The 20,989-nt window shown below is 44.6% G+C and overlaps 1 protein-coding gene across 1 annotated transcript in view; it reads right to left on the reverse strand.

Annotated features, from left to right (window-relative positions):
* Window positions 1-17,621, reverse strand: part of ARHGEF26 (Rho guanine nucleotide exchange factor 26) — a 153,894-nt gene extending 136,273 nt beyond the window's left edge. The window contains exons 1-4 of the mRNA XM_030844638.2: window positions 17,500-17,621; window positions 15,920-17,064; window positions 14,308-14,347; window positions 10,607-10,752 (exon numbers count right to left, since the gene is read on the reverse strand). Coding sequence (XP_030700498.2) covers window positions 10,607-10,752; window positions 14,308-14,347; window positions 15,920-16,999 — 1,266 coding nt within the window. The 5' untranslated portion in view covers window positions 17,000-17,064; window positions 17,500-17,621. The remainder of the gene's footprint in view (window positions 1-10,606; window positions 10,753-14,307; window positions 14,348-15,919; window positions 17,065-17,499) is intronic.
* Window positions 17,622-20,989: the final 3,368 nt, after the last annotated feature.

Genomic DNA, 20,989 nt, shown 5'->3' on the forward strand with positions numbered 1-20,989 from the left:
TGGTATTGTCACAAGCTCGACATAAGCTGAGTGAAATGACCTAGTATAATCCCTGGTGCACAGTCTCCTCTGCAAACACTGTGTTAATAAGTTAACTGCATGTAAATAACTTAATATTATGATGATCCAATGACAGGTCCCATAGCTACAGTTATCTGCACTGCCTGCTCACACTGAGAACTTGACCCCAGCTGAATATGAGTTGAGCAGACAACAGACAACAGCCATACTCCTTTGCACATAACCGCCAGAAGCACGGTTTCCTGCCGCCCCAAATATGAACGACTCCATTTTTATGTTATTGCAGTTGGATGGGTAGCAGAGTTTATCTCCTACACTAAAGGGGAAAATAATCTGCAATTTCCTTTTACTGGCAAAAATACTTCCTTCTGCAGAAGCTGTCCATTGGCTATGGTCCTTACCCCCCCAGATAACAGATATACAGATAATAAATGCCACAATAATTGTAAGACATAAGAGTACGGATTAATCATGTAGAACATCAACAGGCTAGAAGTACTCTGGATAAATCAACCAAAATTGAGAAAAAAGTTTTTAAGCACTAGTTCCACATTTAAAGATTCAACGGTAATTTTTTTTTTTAATTAATTAATTTATTTTTGCTGTGTTGGGTCTTCCTTTCTGTGCGTGGGCTTTCTCTAGTTGCGGCGAGCGGGGGCCACTCTTCATCGCGGTGCACGGGCCTCTCACTGTCGCGAACTTCTCTTGTTGCGGAGCACAGGCTCCAGACGCGCAGGCTCAGTAGCTGTGGCGCACGGGCTTAGTTGCTCCGCAGCATGTGGGATCTTCCCAGACCAGGGCTCGAACCCGCGTCCCCTGCATTGGCAGGCAGATTCTCAACCACTGCGCCACCAGGGAAGCCCTCAACGGTAATTTTGATGGTGACAATTTCTCTAATCAATCATCATGGAGACAAATCACTCTGTGGATATGGCTCTGATGAATAGCCCCATCACTGGACCAAAAGAAGAGACACCACAAGGGGACATCTTAAGGTCAAGAGGGCAGATACAAGAATCTAATGGATGATTTTCCCAAGTGCAAGCTCAGTATTATAGAGCCTTTCCCCACAGTTATTCAGAACTCCTCAAAGTAACCGAGCCTTCTTTCCTTTTACCTAATTACACTATATTCCTACAGACTCCTGTTGTTCTTGAATGCATCCATCTACCTCCCCAAAAGAAATACCAAGTGGAGGATGAGGGAGGCTGTAATTTAATTTGATTTCGTAGTATGCAAATACCTACCATAGGTAGTTCTAAACTATGAAGATACCAAGTTTCCTAATGTATCAAAGACATTTATTAAATCCAGGAGGTAGCCAAAGTGTCAAGAATTTGTCCTTTAAAATAAAAATTAAAACAGCCTCCAAATAGCCCCAAATAGGAAACTTCCTGGCTGTTTTCCCCGCTGAGTTTTTTGGCTGTTATTTTCACTTATGGGATTAGGTTTTTGCCTTTACTCATTCATTTATACATTCACTCATAAATTCACCACATACTTACTGCAAGCCTCCTGTAAGTCAGGCAATGATGTGCTAGGAATAGGATAGGGAACATAACAGACAAAAATCTCTGCTTTCATGCAGATTTTATTCCAGTGGGAGTAGATGGACCATTAACAAGAAAAGTAAATCACATAGTATGTTAGAGGGGTAAGCGTCAGGAAGACACTGGAAGAAGAGCTATTTATTGGAAGCTGAGGAGACAGCAAGTGCAAAGGCCCTGAGGCAGCGTGCACCTTGTATTGGAGGAACACCAGTGTAACTGAGCAGCAAGCATGGGATGAGTCCAGAGAGTAACCAGGGGCCAGAATACACAGCCTCCCTGGCCCCTGTAAGGCTTAGCCTTTATTTTGAGTAGAGGTAAGAAATAACTTGAAGGTTCAGAACAAAGGGACAATATCTCAGTACATTTTAACAGGATCACAATTCAACAATATAACTATATAGCTGCTATACGGAGAAGAGACCAAAACGGACCCACGTAGATGCAGGGAGTTGAGCTGGGAAGCAATGGGGACAATCCACCTCCACAGTGACAGGGTGGCAGCAGAGAAGTAGCTCTATTCTGAAGTTACAGGCAAAAGATTTTGCATCAAGTCTTTTTAAGTAAGTTATGGGAGAAAGAGAAGAGTGAGCAAAGGCTCTAAGGGTTCTGACCTTCACAAGTAGAAAATGGAGTCATTATTTGCTGAGAAAAAGAAGAGATTATGAGAGAAGCTGATTTGGGTGGGAGAGAAGGGAGTGATCAGAAGTCAACTTTTGGAAAGGTTAACTTTGAGATGCTGGTTAGATACCAGAAACAAAGCTGGATATCCTTGTCTGACGCTCAAGGAAAGGTCCAGTCTAGAGACAGAAACTTGAAAGTCATCAGAGTAGATGATGTATTTAAAGCCACAAGACTGCATGAGATCACCAAGGGAGTGCAGATAAAGAGGAGCCCCAAGGATGGAGCCTCTGGACCCCCAACAGGTAGAGGCTGGAAGAAAAGAGATCAAGAAGCTGCAGGTGCACTGACTTTTTCTCAAATCCTCTGACCCTCCATCACCCCGAAGGGTCCACATAGCGTACGTGATGTTTTCTCTGCTTGGGACTCCTCCAGCCTGCACCCGCCCCTCTAACAACATCTCTGACCTGACACTTATCTGGTAGCTGATCAGATGGCAGCTCTTGTCATCTCCTTTGCCACCTTCCCTTGACTGACAGCATCTTGCCCAGACAGGTGCCCTTCCCACAGGATCTCAGAGCAGCACAAGTACGTCCTTCACAGTATTAACACAGCAATTCTACATGTACATGTGGGATAATTTGGTGTCTGTCTTGCCATTCAGGGTGTCAGTAAGGACATGAAAGCAAAGTGGAGTCTGTTTGTGCTCTATCTCCACTGCCTAGAACAGGGGCCTCCACAAAGACTATGTGAATGAAGGAATCATTCATCAATCTCTCTCCTCAGTTTTTTGCTCAATGAAATAAGACCCTCTTTGTCTGGGACCCAGGTCTAGGTTTCCAGTTGAAACACCTCCTTTTGTACTTACACCAACCAATATGAAACACCCCTGTGCTCATGTCCTCCCACTTTCTTGGAGCACTTATCTCTTCTGCTCCGTACCTGCCCTCAGGGCCTAAGGCACACACACCCACATTTTCACAACCCATTGTTCTCTCCATAGAATCAACAACATAAATATTGGCACATCTACCACTCAACTGCCCTTTGCTTACTAAGCTCCAACCAGAGTAGTTTTTTTCTCAATCTCTATATATTTTTCAGAAGGGGTTACAGTTCCACCATCGCTATAATTCAGAAAAAGAAAAACTTCTAAAAGTGACATGAACAACATGGAAATGTACTCAATACACAGGAAGCTACAGTGAGGTATCCCCAGTATTTGGAGATAAAGTCAAAAGAAAAAAATACTCCCAAACTGAAACTGAAAAAAACAAAAAGTATAAACTAGTTTCACACATCTACTTGTGTGTGCATTTTTCTAAAGAGAAGGTCTATGGCTCACAACTTCTATCAGATTCTCAAAGCAGGTATAGCTCCCCAGAAAAGAAAGATGGCGAAATGCATATCCATCCTACAGCCTAACCCAGAGACTAGAAAGAACACTGAGGATCATCGTGTAGAGACGTGAAATGATTTATAAGACACACTGTTCAGGAAAAAAACAAGTTGTAACAGCTGCACAGTATATCATTTATGTAAATGCACATAATCTTTATTTTTTCCTTACATGTATATACGTGCATTTCAAGAAGAGCGTTACCAAATTGAGAACAGCGCTGCCTAGACAGAAGGCGAAAGAGACTGGGATTGCAGATATGATCAAAAGAGACTTTGGGGGCTTCCCTGGTGGCGCAGTGGTTGAGAGTCCGCCTGCCGATGTAGGGGACACGGCTTCGTGCCCCGGTCCAGGAAGATCCCACATGCCGCGGAGCGGCTGGGCCCGTGAGCCATGGCCGCTGAGCCTGCGCGTCCGGAGCCTGTACTCCGCAACGGCAGTGAGAGGCCCGCGTACCGCAAAAAAAAAAAAAAAAAAAAAAAAAGGAGACTTTGGTCTCATCTGAAATGTTTAATTTTTTTCATGGAACATGTGCTATATATTGCTTATATAGTCAAAATCAATTTTCAAAAATGTTGAGGGAACACCACAATCTAATTGTACTGAAATGACAAGAGTGTAACAGAGCCCGCTCCCTGCCCCAGGCTAAGCAGATCCCAGCTCCAGCCCTCTTAGCTGGACCAGGATCTCTGCTGGGGTTCCCAGGTCCAGGCACATGGACCTCCAGTTGTGTTTATAAAGATACAAACACTCCAGGACACCTACTCTCCAATGTAACAGTGTACACGAGTACACGTCTAAAGCCCTGACTAACTGTCTACATTGTAAGTACCAAAAGTAAGCCAGATGTGAAAAATGGGAATGTTTTTTCTATTTTTTAAACATAAAAGATAGATATGATAAAAGGTATTAATCACCATTTAAGGTAAAAACATAATTTTATGAGACTGCTATGTTGCAAAAATGTAAATGGAAAATTCTATGACTGAAGAGATTATTTTAAGCAGCAACTCACTGAACAACTGAAAATTAATTCAGACAAGTGTGAAAATGTAAGGGAAAAGGATGAAATTGTTGATGACCTCTAAATGCATTAAGCATTTCTGCAAACAGGAGGATATTCAGATTTATTACATCTGTTGAGCTCTGATTTTCAGTAGAAAACAGTGTCTTTCACAATAAACATGGTGTAGATTCTAAAAGAATAGGTCCCACCAAATGGAACTGCTAAAGACTCCAAAGCGTGTTATATTTTCCACTGAATGAAATTACATTGGTAATCAAATGGCCATTTTTCAAATCGCCCTTTCTCATTTGGCAGTTCCAGGTCAACCAGAGCAAACTATGTGTGTCTTAGGAGCTGATTCCAGAACTCAAGAGACCAAAGTCCTAACTCTAGCTATGAACCTAGTTAGCCACACTAAGGACAGTTGAAGACGTACTTTAAAGAAAACATAAAAAACCAGTTCCAGAATAGAGTTTAAAATTTTTGAGCAAACTGAAGAAACATTCAAAATGATTTCAGATTACTGATAAAGCCACGTGTCAGCAAGTATAAAGGAAGAGTCCAGTAAGAGGGTGACTGTAGCAGGTGTATGTCAGGTGACTGCATTCGGTATTGAATCCAAGTAGAAAGTTGGCCTGTGTGCTTGTTTTTGACTCTGGAGCCTGAGCACCCTTGTCAAAGGTACCTGGGGTGTCAAGGCGGTGGAAATTACACAAACACACCCCATGGCAAACAAATGGGGTCAGGGCATGGCTGGCAAGTGTGGCTTTGGGGCTGTCACGGAACTTAACAAAACAAACACGGGTTTCGCAACTGTCAGGTTTTAGTCCAATGCATAGTACGTGATGGGGGGAGGGGTCAAGTTATGACAAAGAGCAAAAAGACTTCAAGATTGATTTTTTATTTTCAGTAATATTGTAAATCCTTCTGGGAGCCCATTAAAGGATGAAACTGATTAGAAACCTGAAGCTCACTTTGCATGGAGGACTCAGCTGCTACCCACCTAGCACTAACTGTAGCAGGTACTCAGTGTTCAATCCCACACTAATAATACAATCAATATTTTTCTTCAAACCCACAAGCTTTGCCCAGAGATCCAAGAACTGCTGTCTCAGTCCTCACGATGTCGTTTTAGGTGATTCGCTGGGCCATTCACCTGTGTGTGGCAGGTTCCTTTATCTCTGGGCACAGATCTCTGGAGGACAAAAATGACTTTTCAAATTGAAACCTCAAATTTCTTCCACTTATGATCAACTAAAACCTGGTAACCACGATCATTTATTTCTCATATATTAGTGTTCCCCAAGGCCTGAAGGGCAGCATAAAGTTATGTTCCCTGGAATGAAGAAATCCTATATTTCTGATGAAGAGTAGATCAATACCCTCTGACAAGCAAGTGAAGGAAGAGTAAGCCTGGCACCATCTGATGACAGCATGGAGCTCAGGTTGTGTTCCTGACAATGGAGAACACCCCACTTCTACACGGAGACCCTGTCAGCAAAGCCACACTGCTACCCACATTCACCACTAAGTCACTATAATCCAACTAGGGAAGCCTAGACTTTCTCTATTCTATGAAGGCCCAACTAAATGCCTCTCTTACTCAGTTCTAACTCTCCCTCATTCCTAGGTGACCACAATGCAACAGTTAAACCTGTCCCAACACCATACACGGAGAACCACCTTTCGTGGTTGTCCAATGAAACCAAAGGAGACACATCATAAACAAACACACGAAGACAAATTACATACAGACTGAAGGCTTCAGGACCTTACACAACAACCAGAAATGACTGCAAACTGCGGCTCTTCTAAAGAGTGTCCTGCATACTGGACGCTTCTCACAGTCAACTGATAAAAGTTTCATCACCTCAGGAGGCAGTCATGTGTTGGCAACAAAGATAAGAGATTTTTGGGCTTCCCTGGTGGCGCAGTGGTTGAGAGTCCGCCTGCCGATGCAGGGGACACGGGTTCGTGCCCCGGTCCGGGAAGATCCCACATGCCGTGGAGCAGCTGCGCCCATGAGCCATGGCTGCTGAGCCTGCACGCGTCCGGAGCCTCCGCAACGGGAGAGGCCACAACAGTGAGAGCCCCGCGTACAGAAAAAAAAAAGATAAGAGATTTTTACAAAATAAAACAATCAACAGCAGCTAATGCACAGGTGTGCTCACACGCACCCTTCCCAAGTAGAAAGTCAAGATACATGCCAAATTGAGACCTAACCCCTTTGCCAGAAAACCCTTTGTCCTCTTCCCTTTCTGGGATCAAGGCCTTACTCGAGGAAGAGTTTTGTGTTAAAGACAGGATGGGGACTACCCTACTTATTTGGTATTATTAAAAGTTAAGCATGGGGGCTTCCCTGGTGGCGCAGTGGTTGGGAATCCGCCTGCCAATGCAGGGTACACGGGTTCGAGCCCGGGTCTGGGAAGATCCCACATGCCGTGGAGCAAGTAAGCCCGTGAGCCACAACTACTGAGCCTGCGCTCCGCAACGGGAGAGGCCACGACAGTGAGAGGCCTGCACACCATGATGAAGAGTGGCCCCCGCTCGCCGCAACTGGAGAAAGCCCTCGCACAGAAACGAAGACGCAACACATCTAAAAATAAATAAATAAATAAATAAATTTATTAAAAAAAAAAAAGTTAAGCATGGAAAGATGATGGAAAGTCAAAGTGTTCCAAAACCTGCCCTGTAGGTTTTGCACTGTAGCCCCTTTACAAGGAGAGATCAGGGCACAAGGTCAGACAGAGAAACAGAGGTGTCTACCCCTTACAGAAAACATCCTGACATTTTTCATAATTCATGAAGGCTCTTCTCTTTAGGGTCCTAACTGCAACCTGGATATTTACTAATTGCTAGGCTTCTAGAAAAGTAATCGCTGCTTTCTGTTGTTTTCCCTAAAAGCCAGAGCTGCTTGCAACTTTTTAGTGGGTAGAAAACCCACGTGGGAAGGACAGAAGAGAACTTCAGGACAGTGATGACCCCTGGAGAGGAAGGAAAGAGAAAAGGACTGGAGAGGAGGATGGTTAACTGAATCTGTCTCAAAAAATAAAAGCCTGAAATAAATATGTTAAAATGTTAACATCTGTTCAAGCTGGTACCTGGATGGCAGGTACCTGGAAATCTATTACACAAATTTAAGTTTTAATTTTTCTACATGCTTGAAGTACTTTATAATAAAAAAAAATTAAGACGTTTTAAAAGTGAAACAGAGGGCTTCCCTGGTGGCGCAGTGGTTGAGAGTCCGCCTGCCGATGCAGGGGACACGGGTTCGTGCCCCGGTCTGGGAAGATCCCACATGCTGCGGAGCGGCTGGGCCCGTGAGCCATGGCCGCTGAGCCTGCGCGTCCCAAGCCTGTGCTCCGCAACGGGAGAGGCCACAACAGTGAGAGGCCCGCATACCGCCAAAAAAAAAAAAAAAAAGTGAAACAGAGACACAAAAGGCACAAAGAAAATGCAGGCTGGTGCCCAAGTGATGCAAAGTGGCAAAGTCCAATCATGCTGCTTTGATTAAGTGTAATTGCCACCAACACAATAAATACACACAAGCCTCCCGGGAACACTCAAATCCAAGATAACACGCGCTGCGGTTAGAACCCATTTTATAGCTTTACATTTTATCACCAGATAGTCTTCTGATATCAGTCTTGTTAACAAAAGGCACATCAGCACATTGATCCTTGGCCAAATAAAACACATGCCCATATTTGAAGTTGTGCTGAGGATATGTAGTATTATTTCAGTGTGCATTTGTTAATCTAAATGAAAGCCAAACTCCAGGAGGCATAAATATGGCAGCCTGGTTTTCGGTACTAAAGCTAAGCGGGAGCAGAGTGTAAGTGACACAGAAGTACACATTTTTGTTTAGCATTCAGAGAACAACAGAAGGATTTAGGCCTGTGCTAACAAACGCAGCTGCTGTCCCACAGAAAGAACTCAAAAAATCCATAGTTTTCTTCTTGAGGATCTTCTACCAAATGGTCCATACCAACAATGGAATGACAGCCATTTAGAGCCATCTTGGCCTGTGTGGGCCTTGTCACCAGTTTTTCCAAGTATCTGCATTGGTATATAATACCACAAGGTCATCAGATTAGGGAATAAGGCTACCACCATGCCGGTTCTGTGGACAGATGATACCACCTCACCACTGCGAAATTCACAGAAGCATCACGGAAGTTGCAAACTGTTAGCACAGGAGCCAAGTCTGGCCCATAGATATTGTTGGGCTCATACAACACTTTTTTTTTCTTTGCGGTACGCGGGCCTCTCACTGTCGTGGTCTCTCCCACCGCGAAGCACAGGCTGCGGATGCGCAGGCTCAGCGGCCATGGCTCACGGGCCTAGCCGCTCTGCTGCATGTGGAATCTTCCCAGACCGGGGCACGAACCCATGTCCCCTGCATTGTCAGGCGGACTCTCAACCACTGCGCCACCAGGGAAGCCCTCATACAACATTTTTTAAAACTTGAATTAGGATAATACTCGTAAAAATCTGGCTTTCTGTATTCTCTTTTTTAAATATCAGAAAATACTGTAACACGGGGCTGGTTTGAACTAAGTGTCCGCTGCTCAATTCATACAAGGCCTATGGACCACAGTCCCCGCCACTTCCCCTCACCTACACTCACCAGCATCACTTATAACACCACCTGCTCTGCCCTGTAGGCATTTTAATCTGTGGCATAACACTAAGGGTGTCACACGGTGAGGGGAGTGGAAATACATAACTTCTCCTTAGAACAAAATTAGGGGGTGTGAGAGAGACAGGAAGAAAGGGCTTGGTTTCTAGAATTCTGAATTCCAATACAGGGCAGAAGAGGGGAGGAAGAGCCTGAGCCAGAAGTCATCCCCATTATCAACATGCACCCATTTCCATGGTCAAATTTATGAGCGCCAACATATACAACTTCTTCACTTACGCTGACGGGTTCCCTAAATACATAAGATTCCTGACTCTGAACAATGCTCATTTCGGCTTCAGAGGGAATCACTTCTGCTCCCATATTGCCAAAGGACTCACAGAGGTGCACTGGCCTGTTTTTCATGCAACGCTCCCACCACCCAAGCCGGCCACGGGAATTCCTTCCTACTTGGTAATGCATCAGATGCCCACAAATGCTGTACCCAAAGTCATATCAAATAAACTAAGCATCACACTGTGACATTGTTAAGCCAGGAGGAAAAGAAATTACGGCTAAAAACAAAAGATGTTTGATGCAGAGAGGAGAAATTACTCATCAACACAAAAGTAAGTGTCAGATACTCGCAAACAGAAGATGCACACGGGGAGACAGCACAGAATGCCATTCATTAACCATTTTCAAGAAAATATAAATGTGTCCCTGTCAAATGAAATTTCCAAGGAAGAAGTGTAATAAGTTCCCTGTTGTGCGTAGGTACATATATATACATATATCATACACATACATATGTATATATAGCCATAATTATGATAAAGCTCAGGATATATTAAGCTACCACTACATACACACTCTATAAAGAAAACAAGAAAAGATACTGAGTAAGGGGGCTTCCCTGGTGGCGCAGGGGTTGAGAGTCCGCCTGCCGATGCAGGGGACATGGCTTCGTGCCCCGGTCCGGGAAGATCCCACATGCCACGGAGCGGCTGAGCCTGTGAGCCATGGCCACTGGGCCTGCGCGTGCAGAGCCTGTGCTCCGCAGTGGGAGAGGCTACAGCGGTAAGAGGCCCGCATACCGCAAAAAAAAAAAAAAAAAAGATACTGAGTAGGAAGAGTTTCCAGAGTCCATGGTATATCAGTCTTTTATTTGATAAAAACCTGATAAATTTTCCTGATCAGAACTGTCAAAGTTCATGTTCTCACTAGTGCCTGCAGAGTTTCAAGAAATATTTCACAATCTAAAAAGAAGAGTCTTTCTCCTTAGCGTTACAGGATCACTGGTAGAAAAAATTAAAACCACAACTAGGCATAATGTCCACAACTTGGTCTTCTCACTCCCGCAGATACAAAAAGAGAAGGTACACACTCACCGCAGAGAGCTGGCTCCACGTAGGCCTCAGTGGCTTATGGTGAACCACAATTTTTTCGTCTGTTTTCTTTTCTTTAGGCTCTGACTCTTCATCAGAGTCAATGTCAAGGGCCTTTTCTTTGTAGTTCTGATACAGAACAGCGTTTTCTGCAAGAAAACCAAATCTTACATGTCACTAATTGCCCCCCCATCTTGATGCTACTTGTTCTAAACAAACATCTGTATTTATACGTATACGATGTTTGGTCTCCAGTTAAACAAGAGACAAATGGATTTTGTCACTGAAGAGTCATTACCAAAAAGTGATTTTCTCACTCACACAGCTCTACCCCCAATTCATCTGCAGGGGAAGGGGAAGGGCCCATACATGAAATGCCAACTGAAGCAGAGTTTCCATGTCTCTGTCCACTACCCATGAAGGTCATGCCCCGTTACATCACTGTTTTTCAGGTTAAATTGAATTTACACCCTTTTGTCTATCTATTTAACAAATATTTACTGTACGTCCACAATGTGCCAAGGGCTGAGAGTAAATAGAAAATGAAAGACATTTCCCATGCCCTCATGAGCTAAAAATTTAATGAGAAAAATAGTCGAAGTCATTCATTCATGTATTTATTCAACTGATAGTTAGAAAATGCTTACTAAAAAAAAAAGAAAAGAAAAGAAAATGCCTACTAGACACTACCGACTGCTAGGCACTGGGGCTACAGCAACAAACAATAACAGAAAAAGATAAAAATCTCATTCTTTGTGGAGCTGACATCAGAGTGAGGAGAGAATGACAATAAACAAGTAACTTTTATAATATATCAGATGCTGATAAGTACCATGGAGAAAAATAAAACAGGGAAAGAAGGAGCATGTTACAAGGGGTGATACGTAGATTTTAAACAGGGTGGTTTAGGAAGCCCTCACAGAGGTGACATTTAAGCAAAGATCTAAAAGAAGTGAGAAAGTAAGCCACCTGTACAGCTGGGGTAAGAACATCCCATCAGAGAGAACAGCAAGTACAAAGGCCCTGGGGCAGGAGTCTGTTTGGTACATCTATATGTACAAGGATCAGCAAGGAGGCCTGTGTGGCTGGAATAGGGTAAGGGAGGGGAGAAAGTACAGGAGTTGGGGCTTGGGATGAATAGAGGACAGACTTGCCTCAATGTCATTGAAAGGACTTTGGTTTTTTACTCCAAGTGAGAAGGCAAGTCATTTTAGAGTTGAGGACACAATGATCTTGCACAAATACATACCTACAAACCCAAAGATTTACATACAGGGGCTCTGAGAACAGACTGTCAGCAGGATATGATCTAGTCTGGGGATCAGAGAGGTGTTAATGAGGAATATCTTAAGATCTGAAAGCTGAGAAACTACAGAGCTACAGAAAAAAAGCACATGTAAAAGCCCTGAGGCAAGAGGACATATGTTACCTAAGAAGAACAAAGGAAGGTCATTCACTGGAGTGTGGGTGTCTAGCGGACAAAGGGTGTAAGGTGAGTTTAAGGGGAAGAGCCAGACAGTCCAAAGAAGCAGAGTTTTGCAGGCAATGTTAAAGAACTGGATTTTACCCTGAGTCCAAAAGGACTGAGTTTCTTTCATACTGTAAGGGCTGTATTTTATCCCGATTGCAATGGGAATCCACTAAAAGGAAAGGACTTTATTAGACTGGAAAAGCAAAATATTGACTACGTAAGGGACTAATTAGGATGCTACTGAAGTGGTCACTGAAAGACAGTGGAGACTTGGGGGGATGGGCTGGATACGGGGGTCAACTGGATATGGTGGTAAGGATGTTTCCTAGCTCTGTAAGTCCCACAATGGAGAAGTAGGAAATGGGAACTCCAGAAGAGATTCACCTTTAGAGGAAAGATTATGAGTTTGGTTTGGGATATACTGAGTTTGAAATGCTTTTCCCATCTACTGAAGCCAGCAAACATCTGCCTCATCTCTCAGCAACTACTGCATGTTCCACATGCACCATTACTAAAGTAATACTGGAATCTATGCAATATTTTACTGTTCTCTGATTGTTCTAAATATGTAAAGCAGATTATGAGGGTATAGACTGAGTTCCCCCCCACCTCTGTGGTGTCCTTTAAAGTACTTAGTGTGTGGCACAAAATATATGCAGACGTTGTTGATATACATTCATTCATTCTCACAACGTGGGCAATAGCATTAACTTCATTTTACCCAGGATGAGACTGAGGCTCAGTGAAGTTAAGAGGCTTGTTCACTGTCACTCAACTGATGAGTAGAAGCAGCAGGACAGGAACTCAGGCCCCTGGTTCCAATATCACAGGTTCTCACCACTCTACCACACAGCTGCCTGACTTACATTCTTGTTAGTCATTAACTGTAAGGCTCCTGCATTCCTCATGTACATATATGTGAAAAAGAATTTCTAGGTCATCATATCTGAGAAGAGAGGAGAGGGTGCACAGAAACAGCTCCTTGTAAAAGGAAACAACATAAAACTAGTTATAGTGAAGATCTGTCCTCGGACTTCACAAAAGCTCGACATTTTCAACCCTTTGAGGCAAAGGTCCCAAAACCAGTATCAAATTCCAGAAGATGCAAAGCATCTCTCAGAACTGATACTAGGTAGATGCTCTGTTCACTGCACAGTCATAACGGGGTATAAGCGGAAGCAAATGGGACTAAGAACCAGATCTCTTCCTAGTCCTGGCTGTGTGAAAGTGGACAAGGTACCAAACTCTCCGAGCTTCTATTTTCCTCAATTATAAAATCTGAATTTATCCCAGCCAGCTAAAGTACTGTGTCTGGGTTTCTTCCTCATAGAGAACAGTTTTCTAAGATGGGTACAGTAAATACACTTTTATAAACTGGTCTTGTTTAAATGATCCAATGAGAACTGATGTTTATAAGAATTATATAAGGAAATGTTTTGTAGTCAGCCAAGGTGATATAATTCCGGGTGGTTTTACCTTAGATTTACTTATAGAGGGGCATACGCTTCTTCATTGTTCTTTAAAGGTTGGGAAATCTCAGCATTTCAAAGCATGACAGAAAGTAACTACCCTCACCTGCACCACACTCCCCCAGCCCTACAAGCACTGCACCTGGGGCTTCTCCCTTTGTGCCCTTCCAGACCACTGACACTGGATCCATCTACACGAAGTCTGCTAATCTGATTAGGGTTTGAACACCTGGAGAAAGCTGCTTTTATTTTTGAGACCCTTCACAAAAATATTATATGGGTTCGAAATTCTTAGGAGTATGTTTCTGTCAGCCAGGAGAGTTAGATTTCCCCCAAATTGAAACTGGATTAGGAAACAGGAAGTCAGAAATGATATTAAAATGTAGAAATATGGGGAAAAGAACATTAAGTCAAAGGAAATATGACTTAAGATCTAAATGCCAAAGTTAATTTTTAACTAAAGGGCTAGAGCTTGCCCTTACTCTTTCTCCACTTTTTGAGGGAGGTGGGGATGGAGCCAGAGGAGAGAAGAATTAAAAATCCCAGAACGTTGGTCTGACAAAGTCATCTGCTTACAAAGAACGCCATTAATTTTACTCACTGCTGGTGAATTTAGCTTAGCGCAAAGCTTTGTGCTGTATAATTTGTGAAGAAGTTGTACATTTTTCTCATCTTGACTTTTTTGTAACTTCAGTTGGATTTCAACTTACAATTGATATTCCACATTGAAACAGCAATAAAAGTCTGGAAAATCAAATGCTTACCTTCCCCATCAAATGTTCCTTGTCCTTTCAGCATTTTTTTCTAAGAAACAAGAAAAGCAAAAAGAGGAAAAGCAAAGCAAACTATGTATGAATGAGCCAAACAGAAAATACAGCTATTTTAAGAAAAAGTATTTTTTGTTGTTGTTACATTCATTAGATTTCCAAAGGCATACAGCAGATGATCCCTGGAGTAGTTCACTTGTAACACTACTACAACTCGCCAAAAAGGTGAAATAAAATGTACAACATCCCCCATGCTCTGTCAATACAGCTTGAGGATCCTCAGATGACCAGTAGTCCAGCTTATTTCACTACTCATGATTCACCATCACTGTTAGATTGAACTTTGCTATACTTGCAGAGTTGAAGGGGAAAAAAAAACCACATAAAATATTATGGAACTTCTTTAAGGCCATGGGATCTAAAATAAAACAGGCTTGCTTGTGTATTACACATGTGATATTTATATAGACTCTCTGATTAATCAAGAAAAGATGTGGCTGCCAAAATGAATTCCTGCCCGATTGCTGAGATCTGTCTTGTGTCTGGAGAAGACAGCACATGCACACTCCAAAATCTCCTTCCCTAGTTTTCCCTATGTCTTTATGTCATATTTAGTAATATTTTAATGAGCACAGCTCCTAGGCCTTTATCTGGGAGCAACACCATACCATTCATTGAAACCTGAAGTTTTCAGCTACCAACTTGTTAAAGGCACTCAAGGATTAAGTGGGCACAAAATGGGAATAAGATACAACCACAGGCAGTGGTGAGAGAAACCAGAAACAGCAAAGATGACAAACTATGTCTTTTGTGATCTGGCAACTGACTTTTAAAATTTACATTTTACCTGAATGGTACTTAGTATGTGATCACCACTGAAAAACATAATTCGGTAATTAAATCATTAGTGTAAGTAATTAAAATAATCAATAGGCTCAAGGGAAAGCGGTTTTCCTGTATCAGCTGTGATGAATCAGCAACGAATGACTGACATTGCTAAACAAGCACCAGGCAGCGCGGCCACATAATCAAGAGTGCAGAGCCACGCCTGCCCACCATCCCCTTTTCAGCTACCTGTGTTAAAACTGTTCGGGGCTCACTCAGAAAATACTTAATTTTCTGCGTTTTTTTCCCTCATTTGTCCCCCACTTTTTGCCCGAACTTAGAAAATTAAAACAATAAGAGTTTCAGCTCCTCCCATGAAGCTGCATTAAACTGGGCTGTGCCTGCCAGCAACAGAATGGGCAAGAGATAAATGTGCACGGGTCTGATCCACAAACCACAGAATTAAAAAACTGGGCTTCCCTGGTGGCGCAGTGGTTGAGAGTCCGCCTGCCGATGCAGGGGACACGGCTTCGTGCCCCGGTCCGGGAAGATGCCACATGCCGCGGAGCGGCTGGGCCCGTGAGCCATGGCGGCTGAGCCTGCGCGTCCGGAGCCTGTGCTCCGCAACGGGAGAGCCCACAGCAGTGAGAGGCCCGCGTACCGCAAAAAAACAATAAAAATAACAATAACCTCTGGTTTCCTCTGTGCCCTTCCTCCCCACCCCCGTCACCTTCACCTGTGGCTTAGTGAACGCCTAACTTGCGACACTCTTGCCCATTCTTACCCTTATCCTTCCCAGGCTGGAAAACTTCTCCTTATCTTCCATTACCGCTTTCAGAATAGGCTGGGACATTCTGTTCTTCTTCTTCGAGGTGGTAGGACTGTCAAAATCAACGCCACTGACCACCGCCCTGCGATAGGACGTGGACCTCAAGCCTCTCCGCAGAGACCCCGGACTGTCCAAGTCGTTCTCCGCCTCGCCCTCGTCCTCTGCGGGGCCCAGGGGCGCTCCAAGGCCCTCCACCATGCTGCGCACCTTAAGCAGTCTCTTGTGGGGCTCCACATTCTGACTGTTGGATTTACTTATCTTAATTTCCGAGGCCAGACTCTTCGGAATGATCTGCTGTTTCCCCACTTTGAGGGCGGCGGGGCTGTTTGTGCTCAAAACCACTGAAGGATTCTCCAGGAGCTCGTTCTCCTGTGAGGGAAGCCTTTGGAGGGGGAGTTTTTGCTCCAAAGACCTTTTGTGAGGCGCGGGAGAGAGTCTCGAAGGTCCCCGCTCAGGGTCCTTAGCCATCTGGCCGGACAGCGAACGCGCGCCTGGGGAGGCGGTATTAGGGATAAGCGCACTTGCAGCAGGCGAAAGCAAGGGGCTGGCGGGGAATCCGGCCCTGTCCCCCTCGGGGCTGCAGGGGGCAGACGCATGAGGAGTCCGCGGGCGGTGCAGCGGCAGCTGCGCGGGCGAAGTCGCAGTGCCGTTCGCTGGGGATTTGGGGTAGCCGCCCGACGCCGCTCTGGGTTCCTGGGGTGACTTGGGCCGTCGAAGCCGAGGAGAAACAGCCCTGTACTCCGGGGAGACGGTCCTCCCATTGGTCACCAACCTCCGATGGGCGCACAGAAGCAGGGGGCTCCTCTGGATCGTCCTGCCGTCAGAGGCGGTGGGCACCTGGGCCGGAGTCTGCGCCGCGGGGGGCTTCCCTCGGTCCTCCACCGGGAAATCCGTGATCAGCAACCCGCTGGGGCTCTGGTAGGACTGGGGCCTCGGCTTGCTCCGGCCCAGCAGCTGGGGCTGAGGGGTTGAACGCCTCCGCCACAAAGGGGTTAAGTTGTTGCTGGAAAAATCTACTTCGGTCTTGCCGTCCATAGCAGAGCCTCGGGCGTCAGCCCCGGGGGGCGGAGGGCGGGGGGACAGCACCCAGTGAGTCTTGCCTAAAGAGGAAAGAAGTCATGGAACTTCGCCGCCGGACAACCAGGCACGCCTTGCAGGCACGCCTTGCAGACACGCGCGCTCTGAGCCCGGGGATCACCCGGCTGCCGCGCGGGACACAACTGCGCGTCAATTACCCGCCCTTTCTGGGGCAAAAACTGCGCCCACCGCGCCGAGCAGTCCAGTACAGATATCTGGGCTGTGCCCAGGCGGATTAATCCAATCACCTCCGCGTCTTTCCCGCGCCCAAAGACCACCCGCACGGAAAGAAACAGCCACCAATTCGCCGGGTGCAAACTGATGCACAAGAAGCTTGGGACGAGTTCAGCTTTCTCGGGAAACTCGCCGCGGGACGCTCCCCTCCTCCGCCAGCCAGCCGCCCGCCCCCGTCGTTGGTCCCCTAGCGCCCTAGCTGCCAGTCTCCCAGGCGGATTTACCTTAAGGGCTTTGCAGAGCCCTAGGCCAAAGAGCACCCACCGCCCCGTGGGTGGCCAGGGTCCCAGACCGAATCGCGGCAGCAGGAGCTCTGGAGAGCTCTGCAGCCGACCAGGCGTCGGCTCCGCCCCTAAGCTTGACCCCGCCCTCAGCCTTGGCCACGCCCGGGCCCGCCTCAGTCGCAGCCATCCTGGAGCAGCTGCCGTCCTGCCCGGGTCTCTCGTTAAAAAACACACTAGCGCACCTGGGCTGGGTGCCGAGCTCCCGGGTTCCGGGCCGCGAGATGCAGGAAAGGGGCGGCGTGGGAGCTTCGAGCGCGCAGGTCCGTTGCCTGGAGCACAGCGTGGGAACGACCGTGGGAGCCCTGCCAGGATGTAATTTACGAAGCCCTGGGTCCCCCGGGGGATCTCTCCGGTAGAAACCCGGAATGCCGAGCAGAGTAGGGTCTCTGAAATGCGTGAGCTGGTGCGGGTAGCTCTGAACGCAGAAAGCCAGACGCCACTCAGCATTCAGGTTGTCTTAAAACACAAATCCGATGCCTTGCTCCCCTGCTTAAAATATCTTACAGACTGATAAGTTTTCTTGTTTGTGCCTGGAGTATTTCCGGAGGTATACTTACAGCCAGCTCGGGGGAGGGGAAACTGGGTGCCTAGGAAACTGGAGGGAGGGAGTGTTTTCATTCAATAATCTTTGTATCTTGTATGCTTTGGATTGCGAATGTTACCTATTAAAAGTAAACGCAATTTAAATTACAAAAAAAAAGCTTATTGGTTTCTAAGCATACACAGAATAAAACTCAAAATCCTCTCCATAGCTTATGAGGCCCTACAGGAAGCGCTTACGTCTGTAGCCCAGTCTTTTCCCCGCAACACTTGTTCCTTCAGTGTTTTTAAGCCACACCCACTTAAAGTTTGACAGCCTCAGAATCTTCCCTTTTGTTCCTCCTTGACCTTCTGACCTGTCACTCCATCAGAGAGGCCTTCCCTCTTGAATCAGATTATGGCTTATTTATTTTCCCAGCCACCTGTTCTCTTCCTTTTCTCCACTTGCCACAATACTCAAATATATTTAATCATGTATTCATTTTTGTTTATCTGTTTTATCTTCTTTTGACTGAAAGCTGCAAGAGGGCAGGGGCCATGTTTCTTTATTACCCCCTCTGTATTCCAGGCATATAGAGGGCACTTAACAAATATTTGTTGAATGAACGAATGAATGAATGAGAGGAGTGATGTGAGGACAATGGCCAACTGCCCCAGGGTGCTCCGTTGCCAAGTGGTAGAAAGTTGGTTGTGTCCTGAACAAGCTCCAGCTATGTGAGAAGCATAAGGCAAAGTTGAGAAGACAGATGATTTTTAGACCATAAGATCTGTATAATTAATTCTATTAGCAAGACATATGGGCTGTTCTCCAAGTTCTCTTTTTTGGCATTCACGCATTCAGTAAGGATGTATCGAGCACCCATTGAATGCTCCTGTTTGCCCTGGACAGGTTGAATGTGATGGCCAAAAAAATTTTTTTTTTTTTTTTTTTTTTTGCGGTATGCGGGCCTCTCACTGCTGTGGCCTCTCCCGTTGCGGAGCACAGGCTCCGAATGCGCAGGCTCAGCGGCCATGGCTCACAGGCCCAGCCGCTTCGCGGCATGTGGGATCCTCCCGGACCAGGGCACGAACCCGTGTCCCCTGCATCGGCAGGCAGACTCTCAACCACTGCGCCACCAGGGAAGCCCGATGGCCAAAAATATTAAGAGGCAATCTCTGGGTGGTGGTGAGATGAAGCCTGATGTTTTTCATGCTTATTTATACTTTGCTATACTTTCCAAATACTGTACATTAAATATATGTTACTTTGATCTGAGATATTTTTGTAAACTAGAAGAAATGGCATCAAAACATTTATAAGAAATTTTTCTAAAAAAAGAAATTTACCAAATATTTTGGTTAGAAGAAATATGGCTGCTTACATACTTATACCTACCCACTTTTTAATATAGGACATTTTCTATACTAACCCATATTACTTTTATATTGGAAAAATATAATACATTTAATTTTAAAAGTGCTTAGCTAATGACAAATGAAATGTTACCTAATTCAGAATGCAATTTGTGACTTACATTTAGAAGTTGTAAATGGTGATGTGAGAAGCTAGCTTCTCTTCAAATTATGTTGGTTCTGAAAACAAGCCTAACTGATAATTGTGAAGAAATCGCAGGATCTCCCTACCTCATTCCTAAGCAACAACATAATACCCACCAAAACAAGAACAACGACACAACACCAAGCTCTGTTCCTTCACTAAGGGAAGCTTGGAAATTCACAGATCTACTGCCCATTTTAGCCTCCATTCAATTTACCACATCTATTCAAATCTAGGACATCTTTGATTGTATGTACCACCGAGAAAGAAAGAGAGCTGCCAATTGAACTATGACACAATGTGTTGTCACATAGGATCTTTTTAATACTTTCTGAAACAGTGCTTTTAGACTTAGGTATAAATTTTTCAGTAATATGCATATTTACAAAAGGAAAATATAAGCAAAATAAATTGATTAAAGTATTTCTACAAATTCTGTACACAGAGTCTAATTCTCCTGAATCCCTTTTTACACAGAGCATCAATAAGTGTGTTTTTCCACACAATATCATTGATAATATAGCATTTCTTAAAAGGATGTCCTAGCCTTGTCTCTGAGATTTGCTTCCTGGCCAGACACTCATTCTTCAAGTTTGATGCTGGCATAATCCTATTTGACTAAAAGCAGAGTTTTCTTGTTCATCTGAATTATATGTCACTACAACCTATGTAGCCTCTCTATTAATGGCCAGAAGGAAGTTTCTGACAAACAAGTCCCAGGCCTTCACTATTGACCTGTGTGATACATGAATTGGTTATATTAGCCTCCTGTTGTTTTGGAATTTCTTTCATCTAATCTGACACATCTGGCAATTTCTCCTGCCTTCAACTGCATTTCTTAGCATATGGCTTTGACAAATGTAGTATTAAATTGCACAGAACTCAGTAAAATGATGAAATTCAAGTAGTTATAACCATGTTCACAAATACCAAGGCAATGCCAACTATATCAGGACTGCCACCTGGCCACTGGCTGTTTCTTTAATAGTAAGACACATCCCAGTTTCAGAGATGTTACTATGTGAGACCAAAGTACTTCTTAGAATTGCAGAAATACAGTATGTTAAACTATTAGGAATGATACATTCCACTGGTAAATTCTGATGGTATATATTTTTAATCAAAAAATTTTAATTTCTTCCCAGTTTTACTGAGATATCATTGACATATAACATTGTAGTAGTTTAAGGTGTACAACATGATTTGATATACGTATATACAAGTAAGTCCCGTACATACGAACAAGTTCCATTCCGAGAGCGCGTCCATAAGTCCAATTTGTTCGTAAGTCCAACAAAGTTAGCCTAGGTACACAACAAACACAATCAGCTATATAGTACTGTACTGTAATAG

This window comes from Globicephala melas, chromosome 4 (genome assembly GCF_963455315.2).
Source record: "Globicephala melas chromosome 4, mGloMel1.2, whole genome shotgun sequence".
In the NCBI taxonomy this organism is placed as follows: domain Eukaryota; kingdom Metazoa; phylum Chordata; class Mammalia; order Artiodactyla; family Delphinidae; genus Globicephala; species Globicephala melas.